Source organism: Centruroides vittatus, unplaced genomic scaffold (assembly GCF_030686945.1).
Source record: "Centruroides vittatus isolate TY-2023 unplaced genomic scaffold, ASM3068694v2 contig_461, whole genome shotgun sequence".
NCBI classification, from domain to species: domain Eukaryota; kingdom Metazoa; phylum Arthropoda; class Arachnida; order Scorpiones; family Buthidae; genus Centruroides; species Centruroides vittatus.
In genome coordinates, this window is record NW_027122257.1 from 775541 (window position 1) to 802878 (window position 27338).

The 27338-nt window shown below is 29.1% G+C and overlaps 1 protein-coding gene across 3 annotated transcripts in view; it reads left to right on the forward strand.

Annotated features, from left to right (window-relative positions):
• LOC136977588 (protein phosphatase 1 regulatory subunit 12A-like) overlaps positions 1-27338 on the forward strand; it is a 52849-nt gene that overhangs the window by 19114 nt on the left and 6397 nt on the right. For 2 of the 3 annotated variants that reach the window (XM_067273108.1, XM_067273109.1), the window contains exons 4-17: positions 4891-5050; positions 5131-5275; positions 6921-6995; positions 11819-11999; positions 17522-17596; positions 17668-17765; positions 17857-18039; positions 18120-18160; positions 18237-18371; positions 18449-18539; positions 18613-18831; positions 18911-19073; positions 19242-19363; positions 26627-26704. In XM_067273108.1, the coding sequence (XP_067129209.1) occupies positions 4891-5050; positions 5131-5275; positions 6921-6995; positions 11819-11999; positions 17522-17596; positions 17668-17765; positions 17857-18039; positions 18120-18160; positions 18237-18371; positions 18449-18539; positions 18613-18831; positions 18911-19073; positions 19242-19363; positions 26627-26704 (1766 nt within the window). The remainder of the gene's footprint in view (positions 1-4890; positions 5051-5130; positions 5276-6920; positions 6996-11818; positions 12000-17521; positions 17597-17667; positions 17766-17856; positions 18040-18119; positions 18161-18236; positions 18372-18448; positions 18540-18612; positions 18832-18910; positions 19074-19241; positions 19364-26626; positions 26705-27338) is intronic. The other variant, XM_067273110.1, reaches the window with a different exon arrangement.

Sequence of the window (27338 nt, forward strand, 5' to 3'; positions counted from 1 at the left end):
TCTGAAAAATGTTAATCAATTATTAAGGAAGTTCACCAATAGAGGGACCACAGTTGTTTTGAGATTTAAAAAATGGCAGAAAAAACAATTTCAACCAATAAAGTGATCCAACAAAGATGAAATAAGGACTGCAAATTGTTTTATTGGCTTGCATGTTTGTGGCTATAGTGTTTGTAGAATGCAGCTTTTCTAAAAGTGAGGAAAGCTTCCCATCATAGATACTCTTATTTATAATAAATGAAATATAAGGCTTATTAAAAATGATAAGCAGTTTGTGTTAATGTTGTTCTTGATTAAATATTCTATAGATATTATAATAATGGGTTAAGACGTTGTTTTCCTAATTTACTAGATTCCAGTTCAGATCCACTTTGTGCATTTATGTTTATATTGTCATTTTAATTAGGATGTAATGTTATTTTCTATGATTTAAGGCATTTTACTGACTCTTTGATTGATACTTGAAGCAGTATAGAAAAAATTTGCATAAAATTTGTGTTTATTAAAATTAATCTGTCAACTTGTTGGAGATTGGAAAATCTGCTGAAGAAATAAAATGCAGACATCAACAATTATTTTATTTTATTAAAATTAACATCATAATCACACATTTTTAAATTTTTTGGTTTAAAACGACATTATTTTTCTGATCATTTTAGCTTCATAAAAGCATGTTATCTCTTGTCAACTGCACAAAAACGAGCATAGTTTAACAGGCTAACAACAACTGGTTCAACATCTACTTGAATATCTGTAGCCCCACTCAAAATTTTGTCATAATTTTGTACTCTCAGAACTCCTGGATTTTTAGCAAATGTGTTTTTGAATTTCTCAAATTCCTGTAACTGCTAATTTCTGCTGTAGCGTAGAAATTGTCTTCAGCTGTGGAATTGAGAAAGTCTCTGCCTATCAGCTGCTCAATAGTTACAGGAAGAAAACTGAAATGTCTAATAGATATACAGTATATGTTAATCTGCTAAGATTGTCTTTATATTTTGCACAGCATTTTCATGGATCTCTTCCAATACTTGTTAAAACAATCTGTAATTATTTGAATAGAAATTTGCTGCTTTTAACCATGTTCCACATGTGATTACTGGTTCTGGTGTATTGGTAAGTGCTTTTTTTAGCAACTGACATTCTGGAAGGTAATTTTAAAAAATACATTTTTATTTGTAAAATAGCATCATACACTTCGTTTTAACACAGAATCACTTATCATTATTGAATATTTTGTTCACACGGTGCAGTTCTTACATTTTCTTGGCTTTTCCATGTAACCCTTGTTAACCGCATAAAGACCTGTCCATATTTAGTAAAAACCATCTTCTCACAGTGCTATGCATAATATAGCTTATTTACACATCTTGTATGTTTGTAGTTTTATCATTCGTTAAGTAATAGTAGCTGTTCTCTAAATGGGTTTTAATTATTTTCATAGTTTCTTCATAATACCTAGGTAAATACAGTTTTTTCAAGATGCTCTTGTTGCGAGTCACCTTTTTAGTTTACTTCTCCAAGAAGTGGGAGAGGATTTTATTTTGTAATTTCTGTAGATGAATATATGCTGCTACTGGTGCACTTGGTCAGCCGGACTGCTTTGACTTTTTAAAATCAGCATCTGCTAATGTCGGCAGTGAAATGTACATTGCTAAAAAAGTTTGAATAAAGAAAAGTGTTCTATGTAATTTAACCTTTCATACTCAAGGTACTGAGTGATATTAGAAACTAGCATGAAGGAAACTTATTGAACTTACAGTGGTGATCAATGCAAAACTTTGGTTATGGATACATTCTTGCAGATATTGCAAATTATTATACTGCCATAAGTTGTTATTATTTAGTACAATCTATTCTCATCAATCTATTCTCATAAGTTATTATTATTTAGTACAATCTATTCTCAATCTATACCTTCAAATACTTTGAAAGTTGTGGCATTTTGTAGTGGAATCAAACATACAGTAGACGAATGTGAAACCTTAAAACATGTTAACTCCGAAATGCATATGGTATGCAAATGTGCTCTGCATGCCTGTTGGAAGGCATTTCAGTACTCTTTATGTTCTTGAATGTGAATGCTTACTAATTGATTAGCATCGAGTGATTGTTAACAATTCTGTCAGTACCTAGTAATGGACTCATGTTAGTTAAATTTTGAGTTTAGATTGTGTTTTCATATTTAATTGATTTAAGCATATGCAGTTAATGTGTTAAGGAAGTGCAAAAAGAACACACACGAACAGAAACAAGGCTCAATATTGTTTTTTGGAAACAGACATGCACAAAAATATTTAATCAAAACTTATAATTGAAAGTAAAAACCAAGAAAATTGGAAAATAACTAAAATCAACACAAAATGCCATTAACTGCATAGATGTCGTAATGTCAAGATAAAGCTCTTTAAGCTTTGAAAATTTCTTTTTTCTGTATAACTGCAGACAAAATTGCCTTCGCCCCTCAGGCTACGAGGGGAATTTGTACGGCAAAACCAGTCAGACAGCTTTCCCTTCGGCTGATTTCATCTTGAATGAATTAAGACAATTTTGACCAAATTCATGTTTAAATCCTCAGCATTCTTACACAATTTTTTTAACCTAAGAAAAAATTACAATTTACTATAGAATACATGCACAAACTAAGAATTATTTTTAGATAAAAAATAAAATTTTAAAATTATAAGTACAAAAATTTTCTATTATTCACTTTAAGCTATTTATTGATAATTTAGTCGTATAAGATTGTATCAAGTGGGGAGTAAGAACTAAATCCTTACATGTGACAGACCGGAAAGGTCACTGTGCATAATAATTTAATTAATATTTTAATTTTTTCCATTTCTTTCTTTTGAATCTAGAAATTATAATTAAATTTACAGTAGCAAAAATTTATTTATTTTTTTATAAGATTCTGCTTGCATTTTAATTAGAATTTCTTGATAGTTCAGTTTGTTTCATTATAACTTAATTCTAAAATAAAACAAAAAAGATTTTAAAGCATTTTTTATTAAAAGAATTTGACAATTTAAATTTTAAATAAATTACAAAATTTCAATATCCCCCCTGTAAAATTTTACAAAATTAAAAAAAAAGTAAGCTTTTGTTTCTATTTATTTTATTTAAAATGGGAATTAGTAAGGAAGAAACAATGCCAAATTATATATGTTTTTTGTTTTTCTTAAAAATATACTTGGTAACATTGTCTTGCTTCAGTTGTCAATCGTGTCCAAGTTGTTGCCACGTCTTTAGATTTATTCCGAAAATGATTAGAAGTAATTAAAGTTAATGTTTCTGTACAGTCAAATAGAAGGTTTATTATTAACGCTGAATATAATCATTCTTATTACGCATTATTCATTTAAAAATAATATATTGTGTTACGATATGAAATAAAATTGAGTATTATTTTCTTTTTTAACAGTAATTTCTTATTTAAATCTCTTTTTTCAATGAATTAATCTTTAAATATCTTAAAAGTTGATGTACAATATTTCTGTAATTTTTATTTTATTATTAAATTTTCACAAATTGACATTGTTAAAATAGAATTGTAGCTTTGCATTCTAGAAAATTGGTTTTTAAACTAATCTTTTTCTTGCATTTGCTGTGTGTCACGCATTTATAATTCGAATCATTGTGATTTATGAATGTTCCCTGACACGCTTTCCTTTTCTAACACTGGATTTCTTATATTTATTAGAAGTTATCTTCAATGTTATATTTTCTTTATTAATTTCAAATTACAAAGCTTCTAACAACAGTGGCTAAGGTGTATTTCCTCAAAGCAGAAAATAATTTGAGGAAATATACTGGAGACAAACTGGACATAGAAAATAAATTGACTAACTGGAAACATTGCAGTTTTGAATTTTTCTTTGGATTTCTTTAATGTGTTTGCTGCTGGTATAAAAATTGATTTTCCTACCAATATGCAGACAAATTTTTAAAAATTTTCCATTTAATTATAATTATAGAAATGATAAAAATAAACTTTTTTTTTTATAAACAAAGGAAAAACATTTTTTAAGTGATTAATATAAAAAACTGAGGGTGTCCGAGTGTCCACTGCGTACCGGGTGAGGTGGTACGGGACACTTCGAGATGGCTTCGGTATTGAATGCATTAAAGTAGAACTAATATTTTAGCTCACTCTGCTGTTGGGATGCCTACTTTTTAAGATATTCACATAACAACGTAAATTGTGTTAGACTCTATAGCTGAGGTTTCTACAAACTCTAGAGCAAGGGTTTCTAACTTAGTCCCCTTAAAGCAATGTCCTATTTACCATCCTGTGTAGCTCATTTTAATTGGCATGCTTTATCATCAAATGAGTTGAAAGAATATAAACTTTGAGAATGTAATTAGAATTAAAAGACTTTGCTGCAAATGATTTATATAAAAACCTGTTTAAAGAAGAGAGTTTAAATTTTTATGAGTCTTTGCCAGAAGAGAATTTTAAATCTTTGGTGTGCCATAATTTAGTTAGCATGTAAAAGTTTTACTAAACAATACAAAAAAGGGAAGTGAGTATGGAATCTGTAAATCTTTAAATTTTATAATGATAAAAAAAGAAAAACAAGAATTTTAATTGTTTAGCTGTTTTTCATCAGCATAAAATGAAAAATATGGTTTCTATAAAAGAGAAATATCTGCTGAATAAACAAAGCCATACTTCTCAAGTTTACATTAAAATGTCATAGAAATTTATATAATTTCAATAATGATTAATGGAATTAAATTCTAATTAATGTTATAAATTAAATTTAACATTAAGCCACGGTTTTTGAACTATATAGTGTTTTGTAGATAATTTTCAATACAGTTTTGTTATTGAAATTCTCTGATTTGTAGAGGCTAATTAATTATTTTGTATTTTTGCACGTCTGACAGAAATTGACTGCGACGCGGCTCGAACAGAAGAAGAACACATCATGTTGGAAGACGCAAAAAGATGGGCCAACAACCAGTACATCGAAGACTGCATTCATCCCAAGACCGGAGCTACGGCTTTACACGTGGCTGCTGCAAAGGGATACATACGTGTTATGAGGTACCTGTTTTGTTACAAAAAAATCGGTAATATATGTCATTTAGTTTTAAAACTAAAATGCATATGTTATCGCGTTTTAGTATTTTAATAAAAGCTGGAGCCGACGTAAATGCTCAGGACAACGACGACTGGACGCCGCTTCACGCTGCGGCTCACTGGGGCCAGAGAGAAGCCTGCGAAATGCTCGTGGAGAGTTTGGCTGACATGACCATTGTAAATTCTGCTGTAAGAAAATTTTATTTACCATATGGCCAAATTACTATTCAAATTTTAGATTATTTATTTACATTTTGAGAAATTTGTTATTTTAGACATATAATACTATAGATATATTTTACTAATAAAATGTAGCTTTTATGCATAAGATATTACTTACTTTGTAGTTGTGTATTAATTATTATACATAAGGAGTGAAAAGTCTCCATACCTCAACTAAGGACCCACTTTATCATGCAGTTAGTAATAAATAAATCAAAATATGCTTCATATAGTGCCATTGTAACTGAATGCAAGTACAGATGTGTTCCTTTCACAATGCTTTAATGTTATAAGTGCATTTATATCAGAGATGCATTTTTTAAGTGACTTATGTTTAACTTTTAACTTGTCCATGCAATCGACAAATTTTTATTACCGCAAAAATTAATATTGTAAGCACGTAATCTATGAAGCTGCATATATTTTACATGTTTTTAATATCATGGATATATAATGGAAGATGATTTCATCTCAAAACTCTAAGAATGCTCTCTCAAATTTTACTTAATTATGTACAAACAGACAAATCAATTCATAATCTTATCAATGATGTGTAAATTTCCAACTTCATTTGATGCCATACACCCTGCACTGTGACTCTACCTGCTCCATGTTTAATGGTAGGATACGAGTTTCCAACATCTAGCTTGGTGTTCAGTTTTCTCAATGCTATAAAGCCAATCTTTATTATAAAAATAGTAAATTTGCTTATGTCAGACCAGATAATCTCGGCCTTATGCTAAGGCTTATTATGTTGAGAGACTTTACCTGCTGGAAGGAAGTTTGTCAATGACTTTACTGATATAATGAAATGATTTACCCTCATCTCGATTTTACTATCAAACACCTGAAGGGTAGATACTTTTTGACCTTTCTCCATAACATTATTTCATGTGTTAAAGACTTTTTTGCAGCTTGCTTTGTACAGAAGTGCTTATTTGAAGTTACTTATTTTTAGCTATCACTTTTCTTTATATGCTGTCAGGTTGAAAGTGCAAAAATATAAGTTCCGTTTTTATGACTTCAAAAAATTGAGTGGATGGTGCCACACAGCCTGATAAATTTTTCTTGAACAAATTGAAAACAATGAAACAACAAATAGAACAGGTATAAATAAATTCAAATTTTTGTCAGATATGATGCTGTTAGAATGTATAAAAATGATTTATTTATATTAAAACGTCATTGAAATTTGGGGGAAGATGGATGCTACTGTCTGTTTTAAAAGTTCCTATATACAAGATTGTATTTTGGGTTTCCCAGTTAGAGAATGTCTTGGGAGACATTTTGGTGGATGATGGATCAAATGGAACATTGTAAAAGGAAAATTTTGCAACAGTACTCCAAAAATAGCTATCGACAACTGCTTTAATGACTTACGATTATCATTATGAAAGATATCCCAGAAGAACTTGAGAAAAGAATTGATGTTTTCATAGAGAATAATGATGAGGAGCATACAGATAACTTCTAAATATCATTCTTAAGAACTTTATAATTACTCTGTAAATAAGTCTAGGTAGTTGCAATAGATATTTGTATAAGTGATATAATGTTTTAAGCAAATTAAAAAAATTATTTTTAATGATTTTGTGTTATTTTCTTTATTTAGGGACAGACTTGCTTTGATGTTGCAGATCCAGAATTAGTTAAAGTATTAGAAGAACTTAAGAAGAAACAGAATTCTGTGAGTCAATTATTTGTTTATAATCAATATAAAGGTAATGTCATAGGAATGAAATACCTCTCTCAACAAACAATATAACCACCTGTTAAAAACACATAGCATACAAATTATTTTAAAATACAACGTATAAAAGTGTACAATAGAACAAAGGTCACAAATTTAACTGCAGAAGATATTTACTGAAGACAAAATACATTTGCAGCTATACACTTCTGCTGACATTTGTACCACTGATTAAAACAGTCTTACAACTTATTCTGCATTTCTGGTGCAGCTGTTGCAACACATTTTACCTTATTCATTCATTTAAACTCACAAGTTTCAGTAGTGCTTTCATTTTGATGGCAAGAGTGAGGTCTGTTAACCCTTGTACTACTGACTTTTTATTGTTACACTGAATACCATGGGGTCAAGGATGACCCCAATACTGTTTAAGAATATATTTAAGTGACTTTTTTATTTTACGGATTAATTTTGGATTAATTACAGATACTTCCACTGAAAGTACAAAATGTAATGTTATGTATTTATTTTATTATACATAAATAGAAATACACACACACGTGTGTGTATATATATCTATATATATTATATGTATGTATGTATGTATATATTATTCCTCTTCTTCCTCAGTGTAATGACTACTTGATGTACTACTTCTGGAATTGTCCTATCAAAATGATACTTACTTTTTGACAGTTTCATTATTGTATTCTTGAGCACATTCAATACAAATCAGCTGTTTAGAACAGAAGTGTGTACATTTAAGAAAATGACTTGAATGCTTTCTATCTTTTTACCTAGTTCAAAGCAAACATCAGGCAAAGTTTTCATCCCCTTTCTGGTAGGGTGACAGTTTTTAGTATTTTGCTCTACTTCCTCACTAGTGATTTTTCTATTTCCAAGAGAAATAACCTTCCCCTAAACCTCTGTTTTCATTCCAATTTGGGTTTATATATATCCATACTATAAAAGTGTCTAGAGTAGTGATATCAAGAATGTTGAAACAGATAACCAGTTTTTGTTGTTTTCTATTTTTTCAAGTAGAAGATGCAGTCATTTTTCTATCATTTTAGTTTAATTTGTTTGGTGCCAAATTGGAGAACTCTTATTGTGTAGACCAGGCCTGGCCAACCTGCGGGCCGCATGTGGCCTGTCACGTTAAATTGTGTGGCCTGCTAAGCGATATTATATATTTATTAAAACTTTTGTTTGCCGTTATGTGTATACCAAAACAATTAAATAAATGAAAATTTGCCTGTGTTATTTTTATAATGTGCAAGAGCAAGTACAAACTCTTGGTATAATAATAAAATCTTACTCATTTTGTATTTGTTTTACTATTTTAAAAGCATGTTTGTCTAAATTGTGGCCCACCGTAATGTTACGCGTGATCAAAGTGGCCTGCGAAACAATTTGGGTTGGCCAGGCCTGGTATAGACAGTCAAATTTACAATCTGTTCTTTGAGAAAGTGGGTGATAGATATGAAAGTGATTTAGAAGATGTCTTGTACAATAATTATGAAGATCACTCAAATGACGACGACAATGAGATTGCTATAACAGAAATGTAGGAGCAGTATAATTCCAGCAGTTTGTCAAATGATGATTTATCTGAGGACAATCAGGAAATATCAGAAATGATAAGGAACAATCATTAATGAATATTTTACAATTCTATACTAATGCAAGAAAAACACAAGAGACTTATCAAAATGAAAAAAGTTAACTTTGGGGGGGTCACAGTTTACCCCATGGTAACAGATGTGAGTTTTAATGTAACTTGCAAAATAAAGCCTCTGGCAGAAAATCCTTTTTGGACAGGCACAACTGAGAAAGAAATTACAAACATTTTTGAAAAAATATAAGACTCAAAAAATAGGGTATGTGGTCACCATTGACCCCATAGTAGTACAAGGGATAAGAAACGATGTTGTGAAAATACAGATATCTGATGTTTATCCTGATATTCACTGACTAGAAAGAGCTGGATGTACTGGGACATTGTTTCAATGGAGAATAGGACCATACTAAACCAAAATTTTGATATTGATATCAATATTGGGCTTGATATTGATATTCTTTTGATATGTTGGTAATAAAAAAATTTCAATAAATACAAAAAATTATTGATAGTGTTGAAAACTGATATATAAAACTGAAACTAGTGTTTATATCAATATTCTAAAATCTAGAATTTTGATATTGATGTACTAGATAAATACCAAAATCAATAAAATAATGACTCAGTATTTAACATTGTTAATAAAATATTTATTGTCAATGACTATAGTCAGTTCTACTTCTTTCAACTTAATCTTCCAGCTGTCAGAAAATTGCACTAGAACATTTAAAATTCTGGAGGGAATTGTTACAGTTTTCTCAATTAGTGCCTGCTGATAACTAATACATAAAACCATAATTAATAAAGGTTTACAATATTGATATCAATATCCTGAAATCTAGAACAAAATATTGATATTGTAAATATATATATATTGGTTTTGATATATTGTTATTCTAAAATATAAAATATTGATATCAATATTGTAAATATTTATTTGTTTTGATTAGATGTCAACACAGCACTAAAGGAGAACTCTTCTTTTTGCTTGTCAGACATAAGACCATTTTCATTTTACTATGTCACTGGTAACTAAGAATACCAGTATTGATGAATGTACTGTTGGGAGCAAACTTGTAATGCACTTGGTCTTTCCCAAGTGCATTACAAAAAAAGCTGCAAGAATTACCTTCCCTCTGGATTTGTTGAGACAAAATTTTTCTGTCTTGGTGAAGAAGTTGGCTATGTTGGTGAAGCATGTTTGCTGTATGGGTTGTACAAGAAACACTAGGTGTCACTGCCAGTAATTACTCTGTTTAAGATATCAGAGTGTCTTTTCACTGTATTGATGAGTTTTCTGTTGATGGGTACATCATGTTCTTCATGTTGCACCTCTGTTAACTTCTTGAGAACAATGTGAAAATGGATATGATGCATCAGCTCTTTCAAAACTGCCTATTATAGCCTTTTTATTTATGTCCATATCATGGTTTGGCCAGGTCTCAACATATGTGGGATGGACCATCTCCCCTGAAAATTTGAGATTTTTTGATCCACCCAGATTCAGTTCTGGGACTTTAGAACAGTAGGCCGACACTTTAATCTGTGTACTGATGGCTGAGTGAATAAAATCACCAAATGCTGGTGGTCTGTCACAGGTGTGCACTAGACCAGTGGGTTGGCCACATGGAATTTTCTGAATTTTTTTTTTTAGATGTCTAATGCTTAGATAGGAGTAATTTGCATAGAAAGTCCTCTTGGAAGGCATTGTTGCATTGCTACATCCCATCCAATCATAATTGTTTTGGTCATTCAGCTGCCCAGTGCACATGGTAGCATCACCACATGTTTTCTTAAGCATATCAGATGTTTCAATAAAGTTTTGTCTAAGTTTGACACAGAATTTAGTACCAATCAGTTGCTTTTGTGATACATCTCTTTATAATCTTAACATGCACCTCTACATAGTCCATACTTTTGACATTTTGTTCTAATCCATCTGATTTCATGCATCTACCACATTCAAACAAGTACTAACAAGCTATGTGTGAAAAAGTTTGAATGTGTGTGAGCTTGTAATTACAACCATTGCTAGATAACATCATAAGTTTGATTTATTTTTGACTTTATTACACATTCTTATGCAGATTTTGTTCAAGAGTTCAATATAATCATTTTTCAATCATGGCAAATTATTAATGTAAATTACAGTGGATATTAATATGGAAAAGTTTTAAAAGAAAGCATCTAATTTAGTTGTGTCAGATTAGAATTGATTCAAATATTACAAATAAAATTTCAGATAATTAATCAAATAATTTCTGAAAATTGATGGATTAACTGATTTATTAATGTTAGACTTACAGACAATAGGCCAAACCAAATTTTTCCCATTACAAGTGGGATCGATCACATTGAGATCAGCCAGACACTGAGGATTCAAGCTTGATATATTTAGTCAGACAATTTTATGAAAATTTTTTTAAATTGATGACTTGCATTCAAACTCATCAGCAAACAAATCAAAATAATCCGGTTTTCAACAATTATATTGATTTTAATTTAAAAAAAAACTGGATGACAATTATATCTCTAAAAAATTCACAAAAATAAGTGAAGAACCACAAAAAATCTTTATTTTTGTCCATGACACACCTGAAGCAGAGTGCCCTTTTATTGTAGGCTCTGTCTTTCTCAATATTTTTTAAAAATATAATTGCCATCCTGAAGGAAAATTTATTTTACATGTTTTACATATTGAGGCAGACAGAGCCGACAATAAAAAGTCAACTCTGCTGTAAGACTGTTTTATTCCTGTGGTGTGACATGGATAAAAAATGAAGACATTTTGTGGTTCTTCAATTATGTTCGTTAATATTAATTTTTAGTAAAATGAAAATGATTTAAAGACATTTTGTCTTAAAGAAAGTAATAACTTTTCAAAATACAAAGATTATAAAATAAATTTAGTGACTTTTACATCAATGATTATATTATACATATTGAATAATCAAACAAACACATGTGCTAGGAGTAAACTTAGCAACCTATGAATTAGCTACACTCATTCCTAATGTGCTCAATGTCATGAGAAACATTAAAATTTTTAATATTTATTTTCTACAGATTTGAGTGATAGCATTTGAAACTTCTTGCTAACATTGCCAAGTAAATTTATTTGATTACTACATTTAAGATTAATGCTTTAACAATTATATTGATATAATTATGAAAGTGATAAGAAATAAAATTTTAATAGTTACAGAAGCCAGATATTAAAGATATTGATCTGAGAAAAGTTCCTCCTCCTCTGAAGAGAAGAACTTCCGTCAATCGCATGAGTGTCGCTGACAAGAACAATGTAGTAATTAAAGATACCTTTTCTGAAAGACTACAGATTCAAGCAAAATTAAGATTGCAAGATATGAATGATGATAAAGGTAATTATTTTTGTTATTTGAATAGATTTAACCCAGTAGTTCTCAAAGTGGGTGCTACCACCTCCTGTGGGTGGTGAATAAATCTAGGGGGAAAAAAGAAGCAAGTGGGCAGCAGGGTATTGAAAGTTGGGGTCACTGACTTTTCTCTTTCCTCTGTTAAAATGAATAAGAAAAAACATTTTGTTTAAGGATTTCTAGATGTTGAGAACAATATACAGTAAGGACACAAAGTGCAAAATTTGTAAAAAAGTTTTTCTAAGAATATTTCCAAGCCTTTCTCACTGAAGGGAAAATGGATTAGGAAAGTTGGGGTACAGTGCAGGCATTGGGTATAATGTTATGTAACTAAGGGAGTGTGACTCGAAAAAGTTTGAGAATCATTGATTTAACCAAATGTGATCCAAGAAAATGATGCATTTATTTTAATATATGCAATTCAACATCCATACAAAGAAATTCTTCCAAATTTCGTTCCACAACAAGAAATTAATGTTTGATGTGTGCTAATCTGTAGACTAAGAGAAATGGGTATACTTCTGATTTATGTAAACCATAAAATTGGAGTTTGTTTCTTTTTACATGCAAAAATTTAAACATCAAATTAATTACAACAAAATTTCTTGATAGTTGTTGAATTTTTAACATTTTATAAACCTTTAATAATTTTACAATTTAGACAAATTTTATAAAATAATCTTTGCAAATTTAAACATTTTTTGTATTAATTGAAAGAAAATATCTTAAAATGATATTCAAAAAATCATTTAAATATATTTAGAGATAATCTTCTCTAAAGTAATTTAATTTTTTTAATTAAATAAAACTAACATTTGTACAAATACAGTGTGAATTAAAAGTAGTTGGACAGTAAATGATAACATATATTGAGATTACATACATGCAAATTTTGAAGTTACATATACAATTATATTTACTAATACAATACAATACAATACAATTTTACCAACACAGATGCTCAAACTGCTGTTCATCACAATTTACACAGCTTTGAAGTGTACATTTACATTTCACCATTTCGTGCTTCAACAAACATTTTTGCACACGTATCTTTGTGTATTAATTTCTTGAGATGCATCTCTGATGTAATTTTTCAACTATAACCATAACTAAGTTAAATATATACCATTGTTATAGTATAAACCTAACACAAACCCTATTCCACCTACTGTCCACCTACTTTTGGTTCACCCTGTATAGTAATTATAAAATTTATTCTATAAAACATGTCAAGGAGAATTATTCAAAATCACAATAAATGTACAGGGTGTCCGAAAAGTTATTGTGCAGTGAGAAATTTGTAATGACATTAAAATTATACAGAAACCTGTAAATCATATGCAATATTGTATGATCAACTGGTACCAAATGGACAACTTACAGATCTTGTATGCAATACAGTATGCATAACTTTAATGCCATTACAAATTTCTCAATGTATGGTAACTTTTCAGACATATACCAGTGTATTGTGAAAGTTTTTTAAAATACTTCCGGCTCACAGACGTAATTTGAATCTTCATTATATTTCTTAATTTTGTAAATGGAATTGATTCAGAAGGTAAGCTTTTCTTTTAACTACTAAAAATATTTTATGGTAGAAAGAATTAACGATAAAATTTGTAAAACAAATGAAAACTTTCAACAATTAATTATTAAATTATTTCAAATAATTCAAGATTTTAGACATGATTAGAAATTAGTACATTTCAAAACAGCTGTGAATAATTTTTATTTTGCATTTTCATAAGTAACAATAACTAAGTTCTGGCTTCATAAATACTAATAAGTAATAACAAATAAAGTAATGACTTCAAGGATACTTCAATGAACTATAATATTACAAAGAGATTGATTTTGTTTTTCATTTCATTTGTCTGTTGTTATATTCCTTACTGTATAATGATTTTGAAGTTGTTTTATTCTCTTTCATATTAATTTGCATTATAAAAAATTTTTGAAGATTAACACAATAAATAAGACTGTCTTTTGCTTTATTGATTACATAAAACTTAGCTAAATTAAATTCTTAAAGTTTTTTAAAGAAATTTTATATTAAATGCATAACAATATGTTTTTTATGCCTTGAATTTTTAATAATGCTACACAAATTATAAGTAAATATTCTTCTAATTTTGATGTATTTTATTTAATTAAAAGAGTTGAAAGTTTTTGCTCTTCACTAATGAGTGCTTTGTGATGAAATATTTTCTCTTCATTCACAAGCAGAGAAGATCGCAAGTGTCTTTGATAAAATATTCTTTTTTTAATATTAGATTTTATTTTATGGTTGTTATTGTTTTAAGAGTTAAATCATATTCTATATAACTCTTTACTATTAGTTTCCTAATTTTGTTTTTCCATGAGAGATGTATAAATTCTTTATGATTTTATTCTCTAAGAACAGTGATAGTTAATAGCATTTTGCTTTATCTCACACTTGTTAGACTTGTATTCATACATAAAGATTTATTTATTAGTAATCTGATAATGTTGTTAATTAATGTGTTATGCTATGCTAATTGCTTTAGAGTACTCTCCAAACAACATTCCATTAATTACAAATATCTAAAATCCACGATAAAACTTGGAGCTCCTCAAAAATCCACACAGACGAAAGCTTAAATTCACAGTTTAGCAAATTAGAGACAATGTAAAATTTTAAGAGATTCGATTGTCAGACCAGATTAAAGTGTTAAGACTAATGCATTATTATGTACATAAAATGTGCTTAGATCTTTTATAATCTGTTTTGTTAAATTAAAATCCTTTATTACTTAATAATGGATTATTGTTAATTAATAATAAATTGCTTTAAGTACAAAATTAACTTTTTCTTTTTACATATTTTCCTACATGAGTAATTGTATTTTGTATGAATAAATTTTGATTAAATTTGTTATTTAAGTAATTGTCATAAGATCTTTTGATAAAAGTTTCATATCAAAACCAAAATTATTTTAAGTTCTAATTTTACATTTCAAATGCAGATTATTTTTACAATTTTACCAAAATGAAACTTAAAAAATGATTAATAAATCACTTTTATCGGATAGTTTGGTTATTGTTGATTATCCCTACAAAAATTTAAATTAACACGATCATTTAAAAATGCTTTAAATTGTCATTTTCACTGGTAGTGACATACAAAATAATTAGATAAATACTTTTTTGTTAATCCAATTGTCATGACAAAAGAAAATTAAGTGCCTCTTCACTGGATATTTTGCAAGTCACATTGGAATTAAGCCGTAAGAGGTCGTAGTTCTCGGTGACAGTTGCAATTTGTAGAATTGTTTAGCAATGAAATAATACGTAGAAAGTAACAAATTAACTTTTTTTTCGCAAAATTATAATTTGGAATTCGTCTTTGATTCAACAAACGTAAGTGAAATTTTGTAAAGTCATATAAAAGAGTATTTTCGTTTAGTTCTTTTGTCGTTAAGTATTAGAAACTGCTAAAAACGTTTATTAAGAGAAGAAAAAATGGAATAAAAAATCATTTATTAATGACAAATTAAGCATGTGATGATTATTAATTTCAATATAACATTGATATTCTGAAAGGAAAGATAGGCCCAAAGCAGAATATTCTAAAATTAAATAATTTTATTTATAATAATTATATTTAATAAGACATGGCGGCCTATCTCCTGCTTAGTAATTATTTAGCCTTATAGCCTGATAAAGAATTTTGCTATCCATTTGTTGTTTGAAATAACTGTCGGATTAGTTGTATTTATTATATAACATCACAGTTTGACGAATAGGTGAACTGATTTCAGAGGCAATATGGTAAAAACTTGTCCAAAATGGAAACCTGTTAGTGGAAAAATTCTTCAAACAGCTATTTTTTATGTTAAAAAATCTGGTAGGCTTGAACTATTTAAACAAACAGGAAAAAATATTTGGTATTGTACTGTACAATTCCAGTTTACACCAGCTTTACCATAGTTTTAAAATTGAATTGAAATATAGCTAAAGTGACTTTATTTGTGAATTTCATATTTTGTGAACTCAATTCATTTATTAATTGTTACATTAAAGCATTTATATTCACAAAATTCAGTTTATACTTTATAAAGTAAATTTAAAAGAGAAAGAAATCTCAGATTTGTCTTTAGTGCCAATGGCAATTTAGTTTTGGCATATAGAAAGACTGCCATCACTTACAATTTCGTTTATGATTAATTAATTAAGGACATTAATCTAGTTCTGTGACAAACTTGTCCAATTGACTGCTTTAATATTAAGTATCTTGACTTAATATCAACACTGAACATGCTCAAAAATAATAAAAGTATATTATGAACAATATGCAAGTTTTACTTGTATTTAAATTTTTAGTGAAGTCATAGACACCAATTGTAACGCCGACATAGCTATATCATAATTGTAGCAATACCGATGACCCTCAAATATAAGTTTTGTTTTTGTAAATATATTTAATCTTTATACTATACTACTCTAGACCAATAAAAACAGAATAATTGCACTTTGGTTATTAGTTTATTGACACATTTGTGCTGTACTGTACTAATAGTATAAATATGTCAATAAACTAGTAACCAAAATATGATTAGTTGGTAGAATATAGACAAAAGAAGCAAAATATTAATACAGTCTCTGTGAAAATTAACATCCTGTTAATTTTAAAATGCTTTTTATATGCAATTAAATTAACAGATTATTATTTTGTTTTCAAATCCAAGAGTCATCACTCTTAAGATTATTTATTTGTTTAGTTAAATACAATTAAAAATAAAATAATATTTTTTACAGTCTCAGAACTACAGAGAGTACATAAGCAATAATACATTTAGAAAATGTTTCTGTGCAGTTGGACTTCTCATACATACATTTGTGTAATTAAAATTAAGTATCTATATAAGGAAAAATAGATAAATTGCAGCAGTTTCATTAGTAGCAGATTCAGACAATCTGCCAATAGAAAATACTTTTACATGTTGTTTGTTGAATCTTGACTCTAAGCTCTTATAATAAATTAGAATTTGGTTACGTTATCTCTTAACTAATAATTATTATATGTATTATGTTATTTATAAACTTCTAATTGATTTAGTCTAGTAATTATCTTAATTTGTGTGTGTCAGTTTAGGTTTTACATACCTGTTTTATTACAAGAATGACGTGCTTGTCTATCGGTTAATTAATAAATAAATTTGAGTTCAGCGACAATATACCAATGAGAAACTGCTTTATTTTATGATGATTCATTTATTTACTCAAATCAGCTTACTTTCTTATGATTCATTTTTAGTTTTTTACTTAATAAAGCAAATGTTATTAAGGATAAAGCTGTTAATCCAAGATGAAATGATAGAATAATGGTAGAAACTGCCTTTTCCTACCATTTTTAGTATCTTAATATTAGAATTTTTAGTAATTAATAATTTTAGAGTAGGATAATTAAAATTTAAAATAAAATTCATTGAAATTTCGAAGTATTTGACTCTTAAACTATAAAAATCTTTTGAAATTAGACAGAAAACAGCCTCCTGGAATTGAAGTCGAATTAGAATCTGCAGAAGAAATGAAAAAAGAAGAGAGTGAAATCGGTACATATTAGATTAATTGAAAGTAAAATGTTCTATTTTTACAAATTTTTATTGATAATTTTTTTTGTCAGCAATTCGAAATAAAGCCAATAATGCGGAAAATGAAAAGGAAATAATTTCTTCTGTGTCGACCAATTTAGAAAAAGTACAAAAGGACGAAAGCTTGCAGGTAGAGGTTTAAAAACATCTAAAAATAAAACTTTAACAATAAAAATATTAAATATTTGTCAAGATTTTATTAAATTGAATAATTTATTCAGTCGAAAGTCGTGGCAGAACCGGAATTACCTGACATAACAAAGCAGACAAATGTAAGAAAGAGAGATGTATCCAGAAGTTCTGGAGATAGTGATGCCATTTCAGCTGCAAAAGTTCCGTTGTTGTCGAAGGACGAAGAAGAAACCATAGTACTGCGAAAAGTGAAACAAGATTCTTCAGATCAAGTAAGAAATATTAGCCACATCGTCTTTTGCTTTTGAAGATTTTTACGTTTACTTATATTACAAAATAAAATTGTTTATAGATTAACTTAAAACCACAAATTGAAGAAATTAACAAGAACAAGTAAGTGTTTGTTTATTTTTGTATTTTGTAACAAAAGAACTCTCTGAAGTGAATTAAAAAAGAATATTTAATTTAGGAATAGGAAAAGTGAAGGAGAAAGTCAGCCAAAAGTTCCTAGTGATGTGCCATGTGTCAAATTTGATTCTTTGTCTCCAGAATCTCTGCCAAGCATTACTGCACAAGCACCGTCGTCATCATCTCAAACAAGGAGGTAGTATTTAACACTTGTAATGTGATTATTATAAATCTTTTGTTTGTTGTTATAATTAGTCATTTATTTTTCGAAAGGTCTTTCGTTCCACCCGTTCGGGACGAAGAATCCGAAACTCAGAGAAAGGCACATGCGAAGCGAGTCAGAGAGACGCGACGCTCAACGCAGGTAACGAACGACATTCCAAAGAGTGAATTATGTTTTTAATAAAAAGAAATATTTTAACAGATGATTGTTTTAGGGTGTAACATTAGAAGATATTAAATTGGCAGAGCAACAGTTACTTAAGAAACAGCAGGAAGCTGATGAAAAGAAGGAACAGGAGAACAAAGAAAAGCGGGGATCGGATGCCGAGAACAACAGCTTAAATACCAAAGCTTCCGCGATCAACACTGCATTAACTAAATCAATTACCAAAGCAGAGAAAAGGATATCACTTGACGATAAAGAAGATCTGAAAGTATGTTTTGTTTCTAAAAATGTTCAAGTAAAATGCAAAAAAATATATTTTTATAAAGTTTCTATATGACTTATTTTAGACGGAACAATCTACAACTCAACTTTTGCAAGATCTGCCACTCTATTCATCTAATACTGACAAAAGTAATGTTTCTAAGTATTTGACTCAGCAAAGCGATAGTAGCGATATTATTTCTACGAAATTACGCTCAAGGTCTTCAAAAACTGAAGATGCTAAGACAGGTAGCTTGTTAATATTATTCGATATATTAAATGTCACTTGCATGATTTAAATTTACATTAATAATAGATCTGTAGACGTTGAGATATATAATGTATTATTAAAAATTTGATAAATATAATAACCGAATGACCTAATCCAATGCATTGTTTCATTACCAAATTTTATAGAACACGAAATAGATAGTGAAAAAGATGGAGACAATCGTAATGCTCAGGGAACACAAGCCGTCATACAGAGACGAAGGAGACCAAAACGTCGATCTACGGGTGTAAATCAGATGCCGCAAGAGGTAAATTTGTCCATTTGTACGTAGAATAAATGCTTTCATAATTAGTTTTCGAACAGTTGGATCACAGCATTTGTCAGAATGTCATTTATAATGCTAATTTTGTTACGTTACACATATTAAGTACTATGCAGTTAAATATATAATACAAAATATGTATGCATGAAAGTTTAATACCAGACTAAATAATTATGATGGTTGTTTTTAAATTATTTTGATGTTTACTAAAATGATTAAGAGAGATTTATCATCTGTGGATATTTCATTACACATAATTTGAATTGAAAGCCATGAATTGTACTGGTTGTATCTAAATTTGGATTTTTTAATTAATGTCTTATTGCTAAGGCCAAAATTTCAGTTATGAAAATTTTGGTGATAATATTAGATTATACAACAGAATTCACAAATATATACTGTATATAAATAGTAATCAGACAGATAAGTAGACATGTATTTTTGAAATATTTTTTCCTTTCTGTTCTGTGGAGACAAAGAGCGATTCTTAGCAGGTCTGTTGTGGGTTTGGCCAGGCTTGCAATAGGGCAATCAGATGGCAAGGATGGGGCTCAATATATATGGACGAACTGTCCTGAAAAATTCCTGGAGTTTTCAACTTGTTTGGATTCGAACCTGGGTCTCCAGAATGGCAGGCTGCCACCTTAACTACTCAGCCATGATTATTTGTTAACATTTAATGTTGTTATGATAGATTAAAAACAGTCAATTACAATTGCTTTGGATAGCAGCCAATAACATATGTTTCTTTCATTAAAAGAAACACATTTCACTGTAGAAAAATATATGCATATCTTTTTGTTTTTCTAGTTTGTTAGTATGTGTTTTGGGAGCAAAGCTCAAAAAAAGCCATTGCCAAAAAGAGCTCTTTACCTTGAGTGAAGAGGCAGAATCTTCAAGAACTATTTTGTCTAGGTGTGCCAAAGGAATTTTGTGAAAAGATTTGTTCTTTTTCATCTGAACAAAACACTGTATTTTGGTACCAGGATGATGTTTTCTTGTTAACCATCCATTTTATAAGGATGTAAATGTCTGTTTGCTTGCTCAATACTTTCCTGAGACTGAGTGTGTATGTCAAGGTTTTCCATGTTTTAGAGCCAAACATACAGTAGAAGTTAGCTTGTTTGTGACTTGCGTGGCAAACTCTTGTTCATTGTCACTATGTACTATGCATGGAGTATCTTTAGTGCAGAAGATATCAAGAAGATTATAAGCAACTTGCATTGCTCATTTTGTTTTTAATGTCCGTTTAATTCCATTTATTTGGTTCTGCAGGAAACAAATTTTATAAGTGGTCCTGGTAGTCGAGGACAGACTTGTAGCCCTTGTCCAGCTTATTTTACATGTCAACGAGTAACTTGTTTTTTTGATTTTGCAATGTTGTCAAGAATAGGCTTTACTCACTAAACCCTTTTCTTTGTTTTTCAATTCCTCCAATGACCAAGCATCATATCTTTCGATAGAGTAGCTTTTTACTTGCAAAACTTTCTCTTCTGTATTAACTCGTGCTCGGCTGGAATGAATGTCGACTGCTTTAGCACTAGAGAGATTCACACAATTTTCGCTTGAAATCATCCTTAGAAACTATAGATACATATACCACACTTACAAATGACAACGAAATAATAACTCACAAACTTATCGACAATAGCAGAAACATCTGGACACTAGACGTCATAGAAATGTCTGAACAATGCATTCCAGGTATAAATCTGTGTTGACAATTGTTTTTGTGGTTCAGCTTTGGATGATGATTTGTTGTTGAAGCCTAGATTTGGATGTTTCAGAATAACCATGACTCAAAAATAACTGCATTCTATACTTTGGCAGTTCACTAAGTCCTGGGGACTACAGTTTCTGCTCCTAATATAGAGCAGTTAATTTTACCACAGACCAAATTTGGCTCGTCTGACAAATTGCCATGTGCATGTTAATCTGGCTCGTGACATATTTGACACATTAATATAAACAATATACAAAATTTGGACGTATTTCCGTGTGGACTGTGTAAAATATTTGTGGCCGTGCAATTTCGTCTACCAGTCTAAAAGCTCAAGCATGACCATTTTATACAAAGATCCATTTTCAAATCTGACTGTGATGATTTTTTTTCCTAATTATTATTACTGTTTATCTTGGCAGATAAGACGATAGTTGAATCATAAAAAAGCCCTGAAAATCATGGGTCATCTCATAGGACAGATACAAAAAAAAAATTAGATTGAAATTTATATAAATTAAAACCATTATAGTAAAATGGACAAACTAATTATTTACTAGTAGAGAGTAGAGTATGTCCACAAAATAGAATAGGCCATACGATGTTTTTATGAATAGTCAAGGTCATTACCCGAATGTTCGAATCAGTGTGAATGTTTTGCAACAATCGCAAGGCAGTGCTGCCAGATGCAAGAAAATAAAATTTGATGTTCTTTCAAAAAATTACAAATAGAACATGATTCCGTATGCTCTATACAGTGTTATTATCCAGATGATGATCACTGATCTAAAGTAAATACATAGGTTGTTGATAGTTTGGGGTCGTCTTATAGGACAGATATATGCTAAAACTATAAAACTTCAATGAAAATTTATACCTCATCATATCTGCCGAGATATACAGTACTTTGTTTAATCAATGTTACTTAAAAATTAGTAATTAATAATTGAAATGATAATTTATAAACAGAATTATAAATACGATGTGTGATCTCTCTCAATAATAAGAATGCTACAAATGTTAATTTAAAGTTGTTTTATGACAATGATACTAACATTTCAAAATTGGAATTTGTTATTGACGTATTCAAAATTAAAACTTAATCTTATTAATGCATTCAGTTCTGGTAAACAGACTAAATTTATTCTTATTGGATTCTTATTTAGAGTAGCTGCTAGTCCGTTTCGAGATCGACATCCTTTATAGATAAAACTGCAATTGAGTACAGTTTTACTGCCATTGCAAAAATGTTAACAGGGTGCTCTCGCTAGACTTAACTAGTTATTATACAGGGTCTATAACTGTATAGGAAGAAAAGCAAATAAAAATTAAAGACAAATTTGACACTTTTTTAAAATTAATCTGTAAATTTCTTTCTTTATAGACACTGCATTAAGCAGAAAAACAGACAAAGTGAGTTTGGGTTAATGAGCACATCATATACTGGTTTGCCTTAATTGCATTTATTAACTTAAGTTTTAATATAATCATACTTTATCTTTGATATATTGTTTGTTTGGGATTTTATGTTGATGTGGGGGAGAAAATCTTTTGTCCAGGAACATTTTCTAATTGTAAAGAAAATAAATCTGATAAATAATCCTAAAGGTAATTTTAAAATACTGTAATTTTACTTCTAATTGATACACACATTTATTATTAGTCTTAATTTTTTTTAATGTAAATAAAATTTTGTAATAATACTATCACATTTTTTAAATAATGTGATCTGATATTTTATTGTCAGATATAATATATCTTTAACGTAAGCCAGACGTTAACCAGTTACTCAGTTTATTGAAACTCTCAAAAAGATTCTTAAATTAGAAATATAATATTGCAAAGTCTTTCCTCAAACATTAATGAGAATCTGTAGATTTTTTGAATTATTTTATAAATGTATAATATATGTGATTAAGTAATAACTAACTAAATTATTTGTGTTTGCAATCGTAGAATGTCTGCAGAGAATCTAGCTTGCCCTATCCAATTTTGTTGTTGTTTTAAAATAAAAGGAACTAAAAGTATTTTATTACAAATCTGTAAATTGAGAACTTATGTTTTCTAACATTATATTTAAAAATATAAATTTGACTTTAAGATAAGTCAAATTTAATTTTGGATAGTTGCCACTCTGTATTTTAAATTTTCGAACAAAAACTCTCGGAAGCATGTTAGGTGGAGAAGTCATCTAATTAATTTTTGATGCATCTCTAAAAAATTTAAGTCGGATCAATGGTGAGACGTGATTTTCTGTATAGAAGATGTTGGCTTATTTGAGGCAGACCATAGAAGAGAGGGAATTTTGTACAGATAAAATTAATGTTTTGATAGGCAAATTACAAAGTTAGAAATTTCTAACTAGTAGGATAGACTTTTAGAATGGAAAGGAATATTATGAAATAAAATAATATGGATATTAAGGAATTGTTAAAATAATGCTGTCGAGCCAGTAGCAGTTAAAATAATATCGTCATGCAAAATTGTTCGTATCAATTGCTAAGATCTTTGTTCACAGAAGAAAATAATATTAGAAATGAGAACAGACTCACAAGTGAGTTTTTATCTGATTTGTGAGAAAAATCATTGCATTGACTTTGTAATGTCTCTTTTTTTAAAAGGCTCATTCTTATATGAAATATTAATTTTGATTATAAGAAAATTGTTGTTTCAAAAATTTTCTGTTTATAGTTTTAGTGATAAATAGTATCTCTAGTTCGGTGTGTGTCAAAATTATGTGGTCCTTAGACCAATTAAATCAAGTCTCAGATGAATTGCAGATTGTCCATTTCTTATAAAAATCACTTTAGATACATGCCAAAATACTTTTTCTAATCTAGAAGTCTAACATAAATGATAATGTGCAAAAATATTTTTTTCTCTGGTTAAATAGCATATTATCTTCTTTTTTATGAATTTAATCAATTCCTAGAAAATGTCAATCAGCCATTATAAATCAAAGATTTATAATGGCTCAATGACATTTACTGCAAGTTCAGTGTCACAAAATGAAGTTCTATTTCTAGAAATGCAGTTTGAATTATATAATTTTATACCAAGATAACCAGCAGAATGTGGAGTGGTAATGTTTATTTACTGTTCTCCTGTTGAGACTTGAGGTCGGTTTTGTTTTAATTAAATTCTTCTGACTTATCTGCTCAGTTTGTCCTCCTTGCCGTTCATTCCTCGCTCGACCTCTTTTTTCTGAATTTTTAAGATACCATTTCTTGAGAGGGATGTCTTGTTTATATTCCCAATGGCAATATTATTACAAACTATGGCTTAATACATATTTATAACAGAAAATTTATACAAATTATGAAGTGTGTGTTGTAAATCAGGATCTACTATTCTCTGTTTTGCTTTTCTGCTTTGTGGCATACTAAGAAGATCTTTTAAATGTACCTGTCTTGGGCAAGACCAGATCTACGACGGAGTCACCAGGTAGCGAGAGACAGGACTCAGTATATCTGTGAATACTTGGGTTTTTGTCTCCCTGGAATGATAGGCCAACGCCTTAATGCCTCGGCTATTTAGCCAGTTTAGTCTACTATATTAGAAGCGTCAACTTTAATGTAAAACTATTGTTTTCAATTTACTAAATTGTTACAAGAAGCATTTAGTAAATTGAGATAAATATATTTACAATGTATAATTTTTGTAGGTGATTATTACGTCTGTCTTTTGCATAGCAATTTATATGCCGACAGTAAAAGGAGACATACGCATTAACAAACATAAAAAACAAAATTTTTTTTTTGAATTATAACATGGAGATTCTGTAATAAATATGAATCTATATGAATATTAATAGATAAGTAGACTATTTTAATAATACACAGTTTGTTCAATTAATAATGGCATCAAACTTTCATAATATTTTTATAATTATAATATTTTTTGCCACTTATAGCATCCAGCTGAATTATATAAGGTAGATTTGATTATTTATATAGATTTACTTTCGTACGGTGCCATAATAAAGTCAGAAAGGATTAGATAACTTTATCAATGCATTTTCTAAATGAAATATTTATAAGAAGCTTTGGAACCAAGTTATTTAGTTATTTTGGTAAATACTCAAAGACTTCTGCTAAAGTAGTGGTATATTATGAAAATTTTTTCTTGTAAATCTCCTGAAATGTGGTTGCTGTGGGACTTCGTCTGTAAGGATAATTGTAGATGTAGACTGAGACTGAACATATTTATTCAATTCTAGCAAAGTATATTGACACTTAACTATCACATATAATCCAAAATATATATTTAAGGTTGTGTTAATTGTGCAAATTAACTCTCGGTATATGTTGTTTAGCATCCGACGCTGCCAGTTGGCTATTAATAGTATTTTGTTAGTTTGACATTAGCCAAGAGTTCTAAACGTCAATTCTGTACTGGCTTGTTTTGCGCAACAATTATCTATTGTTATTTTGAAAAAAAAGTATTTTATTTTATTGTCTATTTAGTTATTTTTGCTACAAAAAAGAGCGGATTGTTTGCTTTTTTTAATTTCCTTTTCTATTACTTTTGTTTTTTGGTAGCATTTAAATGGAAATAAATTGACAAACGACATTACGCATGATAAAATTTAATGTCTTTCCTCCAGCATTTCTCATGTAAATGTATGTTAAGGTGGTCCAAAATCATTTAGCTCTTTAATTCTTTTAAAACATTCATATAAATTACAATTATTTGAAACTTTAAAAATCACACAATTAATAATTAAATAATAAATAGAGTAATAAAACACAGTGTTGTAGAAATTAAATAGGCAATTAATTGGAACTTAATTAAATGATTCTATCTCTTCAATGCTATTTTTCAATTATTTAAGGTAAAGTATTTTAATTGCAATTAATTGTATTGGAAATACAGTAGAGCATCCTTTATCCAAATCAATTAGGGAGTGGGGTTGTTCGGAAAATCGATTTTTCAGATAACTGATTATGTACGAAAAAATATATTAACCTATCCCATATTGAAATTTTTCTCCGTTGCATGTCGCTATGCGTTGAATTTTCATTGATGTTAAGCCTAATGTAAATTTTTTAAAATAATAATTGTGGGTATTGTATCATTAAAAATTATTTCTTTATTTTGTATAAACAAAATAAATATATTGAAAAATATAATTTTAACGTTCAATTCAACACGACACAGTCTGACTGGAACACTTTCGGTTAACCGACGTTTCGGTTGATCGGATTTCGGATGAACAACACTCTACTGTAATTAATAAATTAATTAAATTAAAAATAATTTAGAATCCTACAGCTCTAAACTATATTTGATTTATTTTATCTCAGAATATTTTAAATTTTGGTAATTTTACAAGTTTAAAATAATTACTAAACTGAAATTTAATTATGATATTTTAATTATATAATGTTTTTAGATAGCCTCATTTAGAAAAGTAATAAATTATTAAAACTATTTAAGGATTGAATTTATATTTGTTTGTTGCATTATTATTTGTAATAAATAATTATTAAAGTTTCTTAATAATCCACAATGATTTATCTTTATAGGAAAATCAGGAAAGTGCCAATACGATGGAATCCAAGGAAGAAAAGTCTGAGAGCAGTCAAGAAGAACCAGAATTAAAGGTTAATCCATTTGCTATTTTCCTTGTTTTTGGATCGTAGAACTGATCTTTGGAGAGATTCATTTCTGTAGTATTAGTGAATAAGACAAAAACTTCAGTCTACTTACAAAAAATTTATTAAAAATACAGGATTTGTGAAAATTGTGGTACAGTTACCTATTTTAAACACTGTTTTAATATGTCACTTGATTAGATAGCTGAAAATCTATAAGGTGTAATCTGTTTATTGAAATTTATCCACTTGATCTCTATAATGCAAGACATATTAAATATTTTATAGTAAGACTAAGAAGCTTCACTTTCCTGCTGACTTTGAAAATTTTGTTTCTGGTGCTGCTGTTCCTATTTTTATTTTCCCTTTTTTTGTACATGGTGTATCTGTAAATGTCTTGCTGCACTTTTATTTACATATATGAGCTAATGGTCAAATGGAACAGATTTGCCATTCAATAAAGATGGGAGAGGCGAAATTTTCATTTTTTTAGAGGTTCTATTGGACAATGATTTCAAAATGACCCATGGGCCTCTGCACTTGGTGAGGCAGGACGGCGGCGGCAGTATGACCACGAGTGGCAGGATTTGATGGTGGTCTCTGGCAAGTACTGGCTGTTGCCATGTGTAATTCATTATATATA